This window comes from Salvia splendens, chromosome 13 (genome assembly GCF_004379255.2).
Source record: "Salvia splendens isolate huo1 chromosome 13, SspV2, whole genome shotgun sequence".
In the NCBI taxonomy this organism is placed as follows: domain Eukaryota; kingdom Viridiplantae; phylum Streptophyta; class Magnoliopsida; order Lamiales; family Lamiaceae; genus Salvia; species Salvia splendens.
In genome coordinates, this window is record NC_056044.1 from 30,170,278 (window position 1) to 30,187,139 (window position 16,862).

Here is a 16,862-nt window from a genome sequence, read left to right on the forward strand (position 1 = left end):
ACATTTTGTCCACATATTTTAAATCGATTGTCATATTAACGGGTAATCCGCTAAAAATAGAAGGATTCGATAATTGCAAAAATCTCAAACTCTGTGATTCATTTTCAAATTTTGAATAGCGTGGAACGAATTGAATTTGACTGTCTTTCGTGATATATCTGACAATTTAGTCATTCACTTTTTTTTAGTTCAGTAAAAGGTACTCCATCCCTCCGCTCATGATTAATTAGTATGAATTGATTTAGTTTGAATTTTAAGAAATATAGTAAAAAAAAAGAGTGAAAGAACCTAATAGAATATAGAATCTATTATTAAAAATTATAAAAAGTAAATGAGATGATTAATTGTGGACGAATGAATGAAAAATTATGCGAATTAGTTGTGGACAAAAGAAAGTAGCGGTAACTAATTGTAATACTAATAACACTACTTGTATATATTTTCAAATTAATTCATTTGCAGAACAGCAGAAGAATATGTTATGCTCGGACTGCCTCATCGTGTTAATATTTATATGGTTTTTGGTTGTTGGATAAGTATCAAAAAGCATAAGGTGACTTGAATGTGGTTGTATTTTATTGATCTACTTGTTATTGGATAGGCATGCAGCATGCTTAGTTTTATCCATAGTCCTATTTTAGGTTGAAAATATAACGTCAATTGAAAGTTTAAAATTGTTATAGTATATGTGTAACTTGATGTTTTTCAATTTTCAATGATGATCGTAATGATATTGTTTCATACTACATCAATAGAATAATTGACAATTTTGAATTTTATAATTTAATACTATGCCGTTTCCAAATAACTATTATGATTATGATTTAAATAACTATTTCTTTTTTAATTTTATAATTATGTTATTTTAATATCGTAATTAAATGATATATCTTATTTCTTACTTAAAATATAAATAGTGCGAGTAATTTAGGATAAATTGAAAAAGAGGATAAATTGAAAAAGATAAGTGTGAGTAATATGAGACAGATGTGATAGAGTATAACGAATGTTCAATTAATCAAGATTATCTTGGGTGGAGATTATTTAAAGTTGCATGTGTTCAAAGAACTTGGAGAACATGGATCAAAGACTTACAATTCAAAATGAGTTTTATGTGAGTATCTCAAATTTGCACTATCCATTTAATGGAAATAATATGTAAGAATTACATTCAATTTTCAAGTTGATGGAGAGGAACATGAGAGGCGATGATTTACTCTACCGTGGACGTGAGCAGTTGGAGTCAGCTTATGAACTTAGGTGATACAAAATCAGATGATACAAAGTTTCATGTGTGACTTGTGAATAAAAAAAATGATGAGGAGGATGATGAGAAGGTAGGGGAATTGGATTGGTATTGATATAATGATATGTAACCAACAGGTCTAATAAATCCAACATCCTGTGTAAGTGGAAAATAAACATTAAACAGCCAGCACATACATTACGTGTCATAATTCCTGCATTTGATCTCCCAAGTGTCCCTTCCTTCCCTTCATCACAACTCAATTCCTCCAATTTAATCCCCTAACCTAACAAAACCACCATTTCCATCTCCAAAGCACACTCCTCTCTCTCTCTCTCCCATCTCTCAATCCTTCAATAATCTCTTAAAGTAGAAGCAAAAGAAGAAGAGTAGAAGAGGAAATTCGCACACATAATCGATCCAACATGCCTCGCAGGTACGCCTTCGGAAGGCCGGAAGACGCCACCCACCCCGACTCCGTCAAGGCCACCTTGTCGGAATTCCTCTCCACCTTCATCTTCGTCTTCGCCGGAGAAGGCTCCGTCCTCGCTCTTGGTACCACTCCTCATTCTCATTCTCATTCTCATTCTCATTCTCATTCTCATTCTCAATCTTGTTGGTTGATACAATGCATGTGTTGTTTGCAGATAAGATGTACAAGGACACGGATTTGTCGGCCGCTGGGCTCGTCCTGATTGCGCTGGCGCATGCGCTTTCTCTCTTCGCGGCCGTGGCCTCCAGCATGAACGTCTCGGGGGGCCACCTAAACCCCGCTGTCACCTTCGGGGCCCTCGTGGGTGGCCGGGTGTCGATGCTCCGCGCTATTTTCTACTGGGTCGCGCAGCTCTTGGGGGCCGTCGTCGCTTCCCTCCTCCTAAGGCTCGCCACCGATGGCTTCGTACGGCCTTAAATAACTTGGAATTACTTCTACTGATAATCATTTAAATCACGGAGTTTGATGAAAATATGATCAATTTTAAAAAGAAATAATTAAATATAACTAGGTTTCAATTTTTTATAATTGATAATCATAAGTTTTGCAATTTCTCATAGTTGTTTTATTTATCCACATATAATACTCAAATTATTTTACTTTTCTTCTTTTTTACTCTTTACTTTCATTAAAAGGCCTTTTTTGAGCATCACTAACTTTTCCTATACTATATTTTCATGAAACGACGGTCTTTTTAGCAATCACTAATTAAAAGACGTTTCTTCTCTTTTACCTATAAAATGATGCTATTTTTAGCTAAAAATTAGTTAAATTTATGATTTTTTAATCGACTATTGTTCCTTGAATTAAATTTGTAACGAGTGATTTGTGTGTTTGATGCAGAGGCCGATAGGATTCTCGGTGGCGGTCGGCGTAGGAGTATGGAACGCCCTCCTGATGGAGATCGTGATGACGTTCGGGCTAGTCTACACCGTCTACGCCACCGCAATAGATCCCCGGAGAGGGAGCCTGGGTACGATCGCGCCACTCGCGATCGCGTTCATCGTGGGGGCGAACGTGCTCGTGGGAGGCCCATTCGAGGGCGCAGCCATGAACCCGGCACGAGCGTTCGGACCGGCCCTGGTGGGGTGGAGGTGGAGCTACCACTGGATCTACTGGCTGGGGCCGTTCGTAGGGGCGGCGTTGGCCGGGATCATATACGAGTTCGGGCTTATACAGCCGGAGACGACGCCGCACCATACTCACCACCAGCCTTTGGCTCCCGAGGATTACTAGACATTTGTTGTTAAGTGAGTGAATGAATGAATAAATAAATAAGTTGTTTTGTTGAATATACGTATGTAGTAGCCTATGTATTTTACTTGGATTTGTAACTTTCATTTTCTGAAATAATGGATGGATTGTAACTTTCGGTGATCAGATTATAAGTCTTCCCCTCTCAATATGGATCTTATTATCTTGCTTGATCAGACTGGAAATTGAAGTACTTGGTAATTGAAATATACTAGAGTCCATTTATCAGTATATATGGTCAATTTGTATCGTTTGGATTCTGTGAAACTTAGGCCCAACTAACCCTCTTGTTGACAATTGTTATATTTAATTTGAGGTTGATGGCATTATAATACAAGAATTAGCATGGTTAAGATACAAGAATTGGTCAGAGATATCATTCAAGATAACATATGGTATAGCATAAGCTACTCGAGAGAAAAATTCTTATACTATACTTTGGTCGGTTAATGCATATGCACTATAGTATTTAATTATTTTGCAAATTCTATCTAATTAAAATGTCGATCATAATTTGTTATATAATACTCATTCATCTCATATGTCATCTCACTTACCTTTTCAGTTTGTCCCATAAATGATGTTACATTTCTCTTTTTAAAAAAAGTTCTCTCTCACCCCAGTATCCCCAATATAAAAATATACTGTATTCTTTTTCTATTTAACTCACAAAACAATCATTTCTAAAATCACCCCAGTATCCCCAATATAAAAATATACTGTATTCTTTTTCTATTTAACTCACAAAACAATCATTTCTAAAATCTTGTGTCATTTCCGTGATATTTAGCTTGGAACGGAGGAAGTAATAATTGTCTATGCTTTAATAATGAATATTATCTTTATTTTTTACTTTAAATAAGGGGGGCCAGATATCAACCGACTGAGTAATACTACTCACAGTTGTATGATTATTCACTCAACATATTTGACAAAGCTAAAATATTGTAACTATAATTTCAGTGTCAACAAATTCATGCTGACCTCTATTAATGACTAAATCAAACACATATTACATCTTTGTACATAATTAATTAACATAGGATTGTAATCATTTGGTAATCAATTCTTATAACAGAACGACTAACCATGAACAATGTATGCATTTGTAATGAACATATAATTGACTATCATTTATAATGAACATTATATGCATAGTGTTCATTACAAGGGTGCAGTACATTATATATATACAAAATGTTCATTGTAAGTACATAGATTGTTCATTGTTTGTAGTTCTGCAATAAGGATTGTTTGTATTTTAACGGACCCCTAATCACATATACACTAAATCCCCCTTCAAGACTTCTCTTACAAATAATCAATCTTAGATTCTTCATACTTTCCAAATATGCCTATTTCTAAACTCACCTTCTGCACCTTTCTTCTTCTTTTTCTTTTCGCCAACGGATCCAACGCCACAGCTGCAAAGGTTGATGTCGGAATCATTCTTGATCTTCAGACGCCTCTTGGAAAGAGGTACAAAACTTGCATTTTCATGGCCATTGAAGACTTCTACTCCAAGAACAGTAATTATAGCACCGTGATCGTGCCACATTTCAAGGATTCAAGCAAAGACGTTGTTTCTGCAGGTATATATAAGTATAACACCTCTTTTCCTTCATTACTTACAAGTGTTCACATTTTCTGGAAATTTAGCTCAACTTTTTCTGAGTGCAGCCATTGATCTGATGAAAGAATACTCAAGTAGTGGCTATTTGGGGGCCACAAACATCCAGTCAAGCAGACTTTGTTATAGAAATCGGTGACAAAGTGGAAGTTCCAATAGTATCACCAGCAACGAGCCTGTCTCACGAATCGCCATACTTGATCAGATCATCATGGTGTTTTGCTTCTCAAGCCAAAGCAGTAGCTGCAGTTGTGAAGAACTTTGGTTGGAGAGAGGTTTTTTTTTTATCTACGAGGATACGAAATATGGTAGTGGATTAGTACAATTTTTGGCTGAGGAGCTGCTAAACAGCAATGTCTCATCCAGAAATGCAGTGTCTCCTTCTGCTGAAAATGATGAGATTCTTCAGCAACTGAATGAGATAAAGAAGAAGCTGCAGGCAAAGGTGTTTGTGGTTCACATGCTACCATCTCTTGCATCTCGATTCTTCCAAATGGCGAAAGAAGCTGGGATGATGAGCAAGGGGTATGCATGGATAATTGCTGATCAGCTAACTAGTTTATTGGATTCAGAAGGTATTGAAGCAATGCAGGGAGTAGTAGGTGTGAAGGCTTATATCCCGAAATCTGACCAAGTTATTAGCTTCGTTAGAAGATGGAAGAAGAGGTTTTCTGAGGAGAATCCGGAGATTGAAAGACCAGAACTGAATGTTTTTGGTTTGTGGGCTTATGACAGCATAGCTGCTGTAGCAGAATCCGTGGAGCGTGTACGCGCAGATGCATCTCCAAGATTCAAGAACATGGCTCGTGGAGGCGGCTCGATAGATTTGGAAGCGATAGGGACTTCAAATAGTGGTCCAAAACTTGCACCATTGATCAGAAATTTTATGTCTAAAGGGCTGAGTGGTGATTACAATATCAGTGATGGTCAGTTACAACCATCCGAATTCGAGATTGTGAATGTGATTGGTAATGGAGTAAACACTGCCGGATTCTGGACAGTACAGAATGGCGTTTTGAAGGATCTTGCCATCATATGGCCTGGCAAAACAACTATCGCGCCTCATGGCTTGAGCGGGAGCAAGTTGAGAGTCGGAGTTCCTATAAACATGACATTTAATGAATTTGTCAGAGTTGAAAAGGATGAAGATGGTGCTGTTAACGCAACTGGTTTCTGCATTGATGTTTTTGAGGAAGCTTTGCAGTCATTAGCCTATGAAGATGGACTTGCAATAGAGTATATCACATTTGAAACTGGGAATTATGATGACCTTGTTTATCAAATATTTCTTCAGGTATTTTTCCTATTAAACTCTTGCTTGTTTCAACATCAAACTTACTACTAATTAATACTTCTCAAATGACAGAATATTGATGCAGTTGTGGGAGATGTGACCATTACAAGTAACAGATCAAAATTTGTTGATTTCACTGTTCCTTACACAGAACCTGGAGTTGCTATGCTCGTGCTAACCACAGATATAAAGACGAAGAATGCTTGGATATTCATGAATCCTCTTAACACTTGGCCTCTGCATCTTCACCGGATTTGTAGTTTGGGTTCTTGAGCATCGCGTGAACACAGCTTCCGGAGGTCCAACTATGCAGCAACTTGGGACGACGCTGTGGTTCTCTTTCTCAACCCTTGTTTTTTCACGTAGTAAGTCTATGATAAGGCATGTTTCATGCATTGTTTACTGGTCAATTCGATAGTGTTTTAACAGATAATATACGTAAATTGAGTTGCTTAGGGTTTTAAATAAGAACACGAGAATATTTAACACAATAAACCTGAAATCTATGCAAACTGACCAACTTGCATGATTCACAAACTAAACTTTCCCAACAAATAACTCAAAATTAAAACATGCACACAATTGATGCTATTCTAAATCTGCACTTCAAATATAAACCAATTATTGCAAGCATCCAACACACACAAAGTAGAAGAAAACATCAAGAAGCTTGCTTTGGCTTCTTACACTCTAATTCCAGGGTACATCATTCTGACCAGTTAGGCACCCTTTCCTTCATTTTCACTTGATGCTCCATCGACACCCCTAGCACGCGTTTCTACCCCTTTTCTGCACACTAAGCAACTCATTTGCTCATATTAGTCTACTACGTCAATAATACTCCTCCTTTATTATTATTACTTGTTATTTTTATCAAGAATGTATCTGTTGTCAGAGGAGAATGTGACGAGCAACTTGACAAGATTCGTAGTGATCGTGTGGCTGTTCGTGGTGCTGGTTTTGACATCAAGCCATAACGCCAACTTGACATCTATGCTGACAGTACAGCACCTCAAGTCTACAGATATGATCAAGAAGGGTGAATACATTGGCCACAAAAACGGCTCACTAATCACTGGATTCTTGAAAGGTAGTGCTGTATTCAATAACTACAACTTGAGATACTTGGGCACAACCAGCTGCAATTGTTGATGAGATCCCTTATCTTAAGCTAGTCCTTGGCAAGCACTGCGACAAGTATACCATGATCGATACCATGTACAAAACCTCGGGTTTTGGATTTGTAAGTAGCCATTCTTAATCATCACTTTGATCCTTTCCACAAATAAAAAACACTTACATTGCTAAGTTTCAGGCATTTAGGAAGGGCTCACCATTAGTCCCTGATGTTTCAGTAGCAATATTGGAAATGAAAGAGAATGGGAAAATGGATTTGATCACAAGAAGGTGGCTTGGAGCACAAGCTAGTCTGTTGTGCTGATGGATTGGAAAGCCTGGGTCCGGATCGTTTCACCGGGCTTTTCCTCATTGCGGGGGTATCATCATCAATGGCTCTAGCTAGCTGTGTTCTTCTCTGAATTCTTTTATGAGAACCGGCATATATTAGCCTCATCGGCTTCAGTCAAGGAAAAGCTGCATCGTCTTGCTAGAGCTTTTGTTGAGAGAAAAGACGATGAAACAAAGAACTCAGAATCGGAGGGTTTATCACAGAGTCCATCTAACAGGACTTGTTGTCATGAAGGAATGTTTTCCCATGATGAAGGCCTCTCAACGGTTGGTATAGAAATGCAAGAGACTAATACTTCATAACCACAAAGTTGTTTTTTGTTGTACATAGAAAATATCCAAGAAAAATCATAGTGAACAAAATTGTTCTTCATTACTCCTTCTATTGTTACTTTTGATGCCTATCAAGAGAATGAAATGGTTGAGTGTATTAATTGATCGAAAAATAAAAACGTGTCATCTTTAGCTAAATCGATGAAATATTTGTGTCGATTGGATTATGTACAAAACTTATGCCAAATTAACCCTCGTGTTGGTCCAAAAGATTTAAAATACAATTTTGTTTAGACTGCTCAAATATATATTGTTTCACTAAATAAAAAGAAAGAAAGATAGTGTACGTGAAATTTCATTTTTTTTTTCCAATTGACGGGACTTTGATTAGTTCATAGGAGGATATATCACTACTTGAATACTTGAAACTTGTCGAATTACATATCTATAATCAATCTACGAGCTGTCCTTCCATCTATAATTTCTACTAATATTCATGTCACATCGATTGACTTGGAAATTCAAGTCGTCTTCACATTTCGCCACTTTTTTTTACCAACTATCTTGAAATAATGGAAGTTTAATCATCACATTGATTGACTTGAAAATTAAGTCGTCTTCACATTTTGCCACTTTTTTACCAACTTTAGAATACGTCAGACGGTCAAAGATGTTCTTTTGCTTTTTTGGGGTTAATTCTTTTGTTATTCTATTGTGTTTTTTACATTCCATAAGTATACTGCGCTTTTTTAAAATTTCGGCTTTGGGAGAGACGCATGACCCTCATACGTCTACCATAAATGAAACGCATGACCGTGATGTTTTTAGGGTAAGATGCATGAGCGTAATGTGTCTTTCAATTTTTTTTTAATTAAAAGACGCATGATGGACATGCGTCTTACGATAAAACGCATGACACACATGCGTCTCTCTTTTAATCATAAAGTGCCTTGTAGTTTAGTGGTAAGAATTCCATGTTGTGGCTGTGGAGACCTGGGTTTGAATCCCAGCCGCCACACTACAATTTTTTTAATTAATTACTAGTACAACTGGCTAATTTTATTACGGTTTTAAACACTGGAATGTAATATTGGAGTACGTTTTATTTAGGGCTATTTAATTTTTTTTATTGTTTACTGTATAAAATAATAAATTGTTGTAAGTTCTAATTATAAAACTAATTTATATCTATGTAAAAGAATGAGTTTTTCTACTATATGCAATAATGTAAAAAAAATTAGTGTCAAGTTGTGTATTTTTTTCTTATTTAATAATCATTACTATTGATTAATTGTATATATAATTTTATGTTCATGTAAAATGAGTTTTACCTCAACTTAAACACTTTTTTTCTCTCTAAATTTTTATCATTTTCCAAGAAAAATTAAGTATGTCTATAATTTTATGTTCATATAAAATGAGTTTTTTTCAGTAAATTGGGTGTTTAATAATGATTAAATATACAAAAAATATGAAAAATGTTGGTCCCGGTGGATGCGGTCGATAAAATGTTAGTGTAACCAAAAAATCAATTAATGTGCTTTTATTTAAAATGATAAGTTAAAGAAAAGATAGAAGGCCGGTCCTCTTGTTAATATAAAGTTGCACTAGTAATTAATTAAAAAAATTGTAGTGTTGGCTGCTGGGATACGAACCCAGGTCTCCACAACCACAACATGGAATTCTTACCACTAAACTACAGAGCCACTTTATGTTTAAAAGAGAAACGCATGTGTGTCATGCGTTTTACCCTAAGACGCATGTGCATCATGCATCTTTTAATTAAAATAAAAAAATGAAAGACGCATTACGCTCATGCGTCTTACCCTAAAACGCATCACGGTCATGCGTTTCATTAACGGGAGACGCATGAGGGTCATGCGTCTCTCCCAAAGCCGGAATTTAAAAAACGCTCAGTACACTTATGGAATGTAAAAAACACCCATGAATAAAAAAAGAATTATCCCTTTGCTTTTGTTATAAAATTGTAATTTTACGAGTAAAAAGGTATTGTTGTCTTCGTACTTTAAAAACTACTCTTCCGTGTCCCATAAAGCAATATGAGAAGACATAAATTTTAATACATAATTGGTAAAGTAAAAAAAATAAAAAAAAATAGTTGTAATAACGTTAGCAGATAGTGGGATCTATAAATAATAAAGTAAAAAAGAAAATATTTTTTTATAAATGATATAACCTATTTCTATAGGATGTACGTAAAAGAAAATTTAGCTTATTTCTATAGGACGAATTGAATGATAACATCGAAATTATACGAGTTTTAAACTTTTAAGGGTGTCCACAATTAGGGCTGGCTAAATATACCGAAATACAACACTTACCGTACCGAAAATACCGAATTTGCGGTATACCGCAAGTTGCGGTATGGTATGATACCTTACCCTCCAGTCCACTGTAATTTGATTGTTGAAGTTTTGTTGATTTGAATTTTTTAAATAAGATTTGATTGTGGTGTAGTTTTAATATTTTGGATTTATTTAAATAGGTGATATTTTATTTTATATATTTGGTTATAAAATAGGATTATTTTGGTATGAAACACAGGTCTAACGGTATGTCACACCTTATTTTGGTATACCGTACTCGGTATGCCATACATCATTTCGGTATACCGTAAAAGTGCGGTATACCGAACTACGGTATGATATACCGCATAAACAGTATGGTAACGGTATCGGAAATTATCATACCGAATTTTCGGTATACCGCAATAGGTATGTCATTTTCTCATACCGCAATTTGCGGTACGGTATGCGGTATGACATTCTCGGTGCGGTATACCGTACTGTGCCACCCCTATTGCGGAGCCCCGGCGGCCGCCGACTCCGTGGCGGCGGCGCGGCTCCCTATTGCGGAGGACGCATGAGCGGGGGAGTAGCCGCGACGGGTTATTGCGCGGTTCGGTGAGCCGCAGCCGCCGAAATTGCGATTTTCTTATTTTTTTTATTTTCTTAATTTATTCTATAAACTATGGAGGTTTAATTTTTATAGTCCGATTATTTTTATTCTAGACTGAATTAAAATATATTAATAATTGATAAAATAATGTGATTTATGGCTCGAGAGTTGAGAGTATCCACTATTATTGTAGACAAATTTTTGTGGCTATGATAAATGAAGTGATTGTGGAAAAAAAAGTGACTGTCCACCAAAATATCCATGATATCGTGGACACTCTAATGGATGGATATCGTGGACACTCTAATGGATAATTGGCCATCCATCTATATTCTAATAATATTAGTAGTATTATTTATTCATGTAGGGTTAATCATTACATTGATTGACTTGGAGATTTAAGTCGCCCTCCCTCGATGGTAGCCCATTTCGCCACTTTTTACCAGCTTCAGGATACGTCAAAGACGTTATTTTGTGATTTTTTTTGTTAATTTTCTATGGTTAAATTACAAATATACTAGTAAAAACCACAATTTCCCATCCATGTTTATTCATTTCAGAATATTTGCAAAACAACGTCTTCAAAATGATTTTATTTTATTAAATAAGAAAAGAGAAAGAAAAAAGGAAGAAAAATAGTAACTAAAGTTCATCGTTTTGCATATAGATGGGGTGAAAGTTATGAATGAAATACTAATGAATCAGATGAAGAACAAGTCAAGCTACAAAATAATCAGGTGCTCCTCACGTGTAGAGTGCACACCTTTTAGCTGCTTTTTCATACTTGTACAAATAGAGAGTGAGACACGTATGTAATTAGTTTTTCAGATCTGAATGTTTTTCTCTCTTTCATATTTGAGTATGAAGATTATATGTTTGGTTTATGTAATTTATATAGATGGGACGATAGCGAAGAATTAAAACTTCATAATTTTAATTTCTGATTTTAAATCTTATGAATATGATTTTGATTAAAATTCATAATTTTAAATTACTAGAGTATTGAACTTTTTTTTAAAGAAAATGAGGACTATGTCTATGTTTAAAAATTTAAATCATGTACTCCTTCTAGGATCATTTTACTCTGGTGTTTATTCAATGGACAATTCACATTATACTAAGATTAATATATTAATATTTGAAAAATGAATCTAAGTATAACGACAAAGTCGACCTCGTGGCACTTACGCTATGAGATATGTTCAAAGAAATGGGCTTTTTCTGTTTTGGCATCACAAGTTGTGAAGTGTCTTTTAGTTTAGACGGTAAAATTTTTCATCTCTAAACTAAATAATATTCCTCCTCTGTCGTTATGTGTTCCAATTTTTTTCACTTCTAGACATCCGTCGTTACATGTCATATTTCATTTTTACTAAATTTTCATTTTTACCATATTTAGTAAGTAGATCACGCATCCTTATCCTGATTACACATGAGAGGGTAACCATTTTTCAATTCTCTTTGGAAACAAATTACCAAGTTCATTGGATTCACATCCAAATAAAAGATGCATGCTTGTATTACATTAGTGACTAGGAGTAGAGTATAAGTTAGCTTTTGTCATGAATCATGAGACAGAAATGGAAATAGATATAGAAAAATTAAATGTGATGATTATTAGGAGTACAAAGTAATTCAGTAAATGAGTTTTGAAATGACTCCCTCGATAATGTATTCCAGTTGGTAGTTGAAATAGACGCCCATTTCATTAGCATAGATTACAAAGACAGACACACATGGCCATATAATGGATTAAGAGCATCTCCCATGGTTTTAGATCAACAGCATCTCTCATGGTTTTAGGCTAGTCATAGCCATAGCCTAGTCACAAACTCCTCCTACCATATCATCAGGATTAAAACTCCTTTTGCCACATCATCAGGACAAGCAATAAACTAGCAATAGGTTAGCCACAATAAATAAAATTATAAAAAACAAATAATTAACAATCACACAAAATGCGGAATTAAATTTATGGCACAGATACGGGAAAATTCAATAATAATATTTAAATTAAAAAATACATTAATTAAAAAAAATTACATTAATTAAAAAAAACCCCTCTTCCACACACGAGCCCCCACCTCCGCCTCACTCCTCGTGGCCGTCGCCATCGTCGCCGCCGTTGTCGCTGCTATCCGGGACCCCCAAATCTGCGGCATCTGAGCCCGCGTCTGAGCCCCCGAACTGTGCCGAGGCGGCATCCAAATCGACCCGCATACTCTCGAGCATTGAGTGAAGAAACTTCTTCTCCACGGGGTCAGTTGCCGCTCCATTCAACTAAGATTTTGTGCATATGAGCCCGCGTTTGTTGACGCGCGAAGAAGGCGAGCTCGGTTGGCGACGTGCCAAAAGGGGGGGATGGCGACTGGACCTCCTGGGACACCTGGGCGACCCCCCTCGCTACCCGTTGCGCCCGCCTTTGACCAACCGGGCGAGTGCGGCGAGTAAACGATGGAGGGGACGGGAACTCCTGAACATCCTCGGGGAGGTCCTGGGAACCGCCGCTGCTGCCGCTGTAATCACCGGCATAGTTCAGTCGCTGCTTCTTCTGCCAGCCAGCATCGACACCTGCCCGAAACTTCTCGGAGTCCATCAGCACCTCATAGCAGTTCTAGTAGGTGAACTCCTTATAAAGCCCGAGCACGGGGAAGGCTTTCTCCGCTATCCTCCTGCAGTCCTCGTCAGTTTGGCCACTGGTCTGCATGCGGAGGGCGTTGGTGTACAAGCCCGAAAATCGGGAGACCGCAACCCTGATTCGGTCCCACCCCTTCCGGCACTCCTCCCCTCTGTGTGGCCTCCCCTCCGGGAAAAATGCCTTGTAGGCTGCTGATATTTTAGCCCACAAATTGACGATCCTCTGATTGTTCGAATGAAGGGGATCATCGCAAACACTCACCCAAGCCTTGGACAGCGCGACGTTCTCCGCATCCGTCCACTTCCTCCGTGCCGGACTGTCGTCATCAGCCGGTTGCGACGACTCGCCGACCACACTTTTGCCCTTCCCCTTGCCCTTCTTCTTCTTTGGTGCGCCCCGACCTCGCCCTACTCCCCCTGTTTGAACGGGAGTGTCCGCATCCTCGAGATCTATCCCCAACTCCTCTAAGGAGAAAGTATCACACACAGTGAACTGCATCTCCGATCGGGTCGATGTGTGCGAAGAAGCAGTCAAAAAATTAAAACAGGGACGATAGACATTGTCCCCCCCCCCGGCGTCCCCTGCATCCCGGGCTGCCACCCCGGCATCATCTGCATCGCGGGTTGCATCCCCGGTACCCCTGCCCGCCCTGCATCCCCTGCCATCCCGGCATACTACCCCCGGCTGCCATCCCGGGCATCATCTGCTGCCAAAGGTACATGTTGTAGTACCTGGCCATCGGACCCCATCCACCTCCCACGGGTACCGTGGGAGTTTGAGACCCGCTCGTCACTGGAGTAGACTCATTATTGTTCTCCATTTTGCTTTATTGCTCTTGTACAGAAATTAAGTGAGAGAGAAAACTCGTTAAAACAAGCGGTGCGAATGAAAATGAAGTTCAAATCGCGTATATATAGTGTTTTGAAAATTTTAAAAAAAAATTGAGCTGGCCGATCGCTCGCCGATCGGGAGCCTGCAGTGGCGGCCAGCCGACCGGCGAGCGGATCGGCCAGCGCCCGCAAATCGGTGTCGAGTCGCCGATTTTTTCGCCGAAATGACGCTCGCCGGTTCCAATGGTTCGGCGAGCGGACCGGCCAGCGCCGGGAATCGGCTAGCCTGTCCGCTCGCCGCTATTAGAGATGCTCTAATAATAGAAGTACTAGAAATTAATTGATTTGTTTTCCACATCCACTTTTTCCCACCTCTCCTCCTCTATATATAGATCCTCAGACACTGAATCCACCACTCTCACAAATAACTTCAGATTCTTGCAATATGCTGAATGTGCTATTACTATTGTCTCTCTGCTTCAGTGCCATTTCTGCCCTTGAAAATGGGCTTGCTAGAACTCCTCAGATGGGGTATACTATTTTCAACCATTCTCTCAACATTTTTCTTCCTTTTTGCTTGATCAATAATTAATCACATTATCTGCTTTTGATGTTCAAGATGGAACAGCTGGAACCATTTTAACTGTGACATTCAAGAGAACTTGATTAGGGAAACAGGTGACATCCAAATATGCCTTTTTCTTTTCTTTTTTTCCAATCAAACATTTTTTAATTGTTTCTTCAACAGCTGATGCAATGGTGTCATCTGGGCTTGCTGCTCTTGGCTACAAGTATATAAATCTTGGTACATAAACATGGACTTTTTTATCCTACCAATCTTCATTAAAGTATATTGTTTCCCTCTAAATGTAAGCTAAGTTATTTTCAGATGATTGCTGGGCTGAACTAAACAGAGATGCTCAGGTGCTTGTGCCCATTATTCATGCTCATTAATATAGTTAGTATCTTGAAGCAAATAGCTTTTCTTGATATGTACTTATGTATTGTGTAATGCAGGGAAACTTAGTTGCAAAAGCCTCAAAATTTCCTTCTGGAATCAAAGCACTGGCAGATTATGTTCATGGGAAGGGACTAAAGCTTGGGATTTACTCTGATGCTGGGTAATTAATTGCCTCTCCTTTCTTCATTATGCATCACAAAGAAAATAGAAAATCAAGAAATGGACTTGTGATGGATATTCTCATTCATCACTATTGCAGAAATCAAACATGCAGCAAGCAAATGCCTGGATCATTGGGATATGAAGAGCAAGATGCAAAGACTTTTGCCTCATGGGTATGTTTATTGATTGAGGAGGTGGGATTGGAGTGGTTAATCAATCATTTTGTCTTTGTTTCCACAAATAGGGAGTTGATTACTTGAAGTATGACAACTGTAACAACAATGGCATCAGCCCTAAGGAAAGGTATGATATGTTTTGTAGTGGTTGGAATTTGGGGTTAAGTAAAGATTTAATGATTTACTTACTTGGAAGGTATCCTGTGATGGCAAAGGCTTTGCTGAATTCTGGGAGGAAAATCTTCTACTCTATGTGTGAATGGTTAGTATTCATCCTTATAAACAGCAAACTTCTCATGTCATATCTAACCACAGTTTCAAATTTGAAAGGGGGTTAGAAGATCCAGCAACTTGGGCCAAGTCTATTGGGAACAGCTGGCGAACAACGGGAGACATTCGCGATGACTGGAACATGTGAATTGAATCAAGTTTGAGTGAGCAAATGAATTTTCATGGCAAGAAATAATCACTTGTGTGTTTGCTACTAGTATGACTTCGCTGGCGGACCAGAATGACCGATGGGCGAAGTATGCAGGGCCAGGTGGATGGAATGGTAAGATATCCTGGACAGCTCCTTAATTTAGTCTGTCTGTTTATTACTGATCATGATGTTGACAGATCCTGATATGTTGGAAGTTGGGAATGGAGGGATGAGTAGCGAAGAATATCGGTCACATTTCAGCATATGGGCATTGATCAAAGTAAGTGATGAGATTTGATGCGAATGTGAGTGAGTAGTGGTTTAACCTGTTGAGTGTTTGAGAATAGGCTCCTCTGTTGATCGGGTGTGATGTCCGGTCAATGGACAAAGTGACAGTGGAGATTCTAAGCAATAAGGAGGTGATTGCTGTGAACCAAGGTGAGCAACTATAACCGTAACTACTTTTGTTTTTGTTCAGTGAAGGAAACAAAAACACTTTGTCTGACTGTTGATTTGGGAAACAGATAAACTTGGCATTCAAGGGAAAAAGCTGAAGCAATATGGAGATTTAGAGGTAATAAATGGTAGAGAGAATTGATGAAGCAGTGGTATTCATAAAATCATTGTGTGTAATGACATAAAACAGGTGTGGGGAGGAGCCCTGACCAGAAACAGAGTAGCTGTTGCTTTGTGGAACAGAGGATCTTCAGAAGCTACTATCACTGCTCACTGGTCGGATATCGGCCTTAATCACACTGCACTCGTCTATGCAAGAGACTTGTGGGCGGTAAGAACAACGTCGATACATCTACATATACTATTACTCCAACTCAAACTCAAACTCAAACCCAGACTCGTGTGTCATGTTTCTTTCTTTGCAGCATAAAACCCGGAAATCGCAAGGAAAAATCTCAGCTTCTGTAGCTTCACATGACTGTAAAATGTATATTCTCACTCCTAATTGACAACCTTGAGGAGGCTAAACTTATAATGATGCAACAAAATAATTATGACTATACTTGATGTCTTGCTTCATTCACAACCAACTGATATCATAATTACATTATTCCTCCTCAGTCTATCACTTCATTGCACTGC

General features: G+C 38.1%; 3 protein-coding genes across 3 annotated transcripts; all 3 read left to right on the forward strand.

The window, feature by feature from the left end:
* The first annotated feature begins 1,671 nt into the window (after positions 1 to 1,671).
* On the forward strand, positions 1,672 to 3,031 carry LOC121761442 (probable aquaporin TIP3-2). Its single transcript, XM_042157086.1, has 3 exons — positions 1,672 to 1,801; positions 1,894 to 2,144; positions 2,583 to 3,031. Exons 1-3 carry the CDS (start codon positions 1,672 to 1,674, stop codon positions 2,973 to 2,975), a joined length of 774 nt encoding a protein of 257 aa, XP_042013020.1. The 3' UTR covers positions 2,976 to 3,031.
* Positions 3,032 to 4,344: 1,313 nt separating this feature from the next.
* Positions 4,345 to 6,190, forward strand: LOC121760856 (glutamate receptor 2.9-like). Its single transcript, XM_042156458.1, has 4 exons — positions 4,345 to 4,585; positions 4,674 to 4,758; positions 4,855 to 5,917; positions 5,990 to 6,190. Exons 1-4 carry the CDS (start codon positions 4,345 to 4,347, stop codon positions 6,188 to 6,190), a joined length of 1,590 nt encoding a protein of 529 aa, XP_042012392.1.
* An 8,233-nt stretch (positions 6,191 to 14,423) lies between these two features.
* LOC121760935 (alpha-galactosidase-like) lies at positions 14,424 to 16,787 on the forward strand. The gene is made up of 15 exons (XM_042156526.1): positions 14,424 to 14,575; positions 14,664 to 14,722; positions 14,793 to 14,849; positions 14,934 to 14,968; positions 15,062 to 15,165; positions 15,265 to 15,340; positions 15,412 to 15,470; positions 15,540 to 15,605; positions 15,674 to 15,757; positions 15,832 to 15,896; positions 15,962 to 16,044; positions 16,112 to 16,202; positions 16,289 to 16,338; positions 16,411 to 16,551; positions 16,646 to 16,787. The coding sequence occupies exons 1-15, from the start codon at positions 14,490 to 14,492 to the stop codon at positions 16,727 to 16,729; spliced, it is 1,140 nt and encodes a 379-aa protein (XP_042012460.1). The 5' UTR covers positions 14,424 to 14,489; the 3' UTR covers positions 16,730 to 16,787.
* The last annotated feature ends 75 nt before the right edge of the window (positions 16,788 to 16,862 follow it).

Excerpts from the sequence above, each read along its gene's own strand:
- LOC121761442 (XM_042157086.1), top strand. The coding sequence starts at position 1,672 with ATGCCTCGCAGGTACGCCTTCGGAAGGCCGGAAGACGCCACCCACCCC. Across the intron at positions 1,802-1,893 it reads AGGCTCCGTCCTCGCTCTTG|ATAAGATGTACAAGGACACG; the intron begins GTACCACTCCTC and ends TGTTGTTTGCAG. Across the intron at positions 2,145-2,582 it reads GGCTCGCCACCGATGGCTTC|AGGCCGATAGGATTCTCGGT; the intron begins GTACGGCCTTAA and ends TGTTTGATGCAG.
- LOC121760856 (XM_042156458.1), top strand. The coding sequence starts at position 4,345 with ATGCCTATTTCTAAACTCACCTTCTGCACCTTTCTTCTTCTTTTTCTT. Across the intron at positions 4,759-4,854 it reads AGACTTTGTTATAGAAATCG|CCAAAGCAGTAGCTGCAGTT; the intron begins GTGACAAAGTGG and ends TTGCTTCTCAAG. Across the intron at positions 5,918-5,989 it reads TTTATCAAATATTTCTTCAG|AATATTGATGCAGTTGTGGG; the intron begins GTATTTTTCCTA and ends CTCAAATGACAG.
- LOC121760935 (XM_042156526.1), top strand. The coding sequence starts at position 14,490 with ATGCTGAATGTGCTATTACTATTGTCTCTCTGCTTCAGTGCCATTTCT. Across the intron at positions 14,850-14,933 it reads CTACAAGTATATAAATCTTG|ATGATTGCTGGGCTGAACTA; the intron begins GTACATAAACAT and ends AGTTATTTTCAG. Across the intron at positions 15,758-15,831 it reads ATTCGCGATGACTGGAACAT|TATGACTTCGCTGGCGGACC; the intron begins GTGAATTGAATC and ends GTTTGCTACTAG.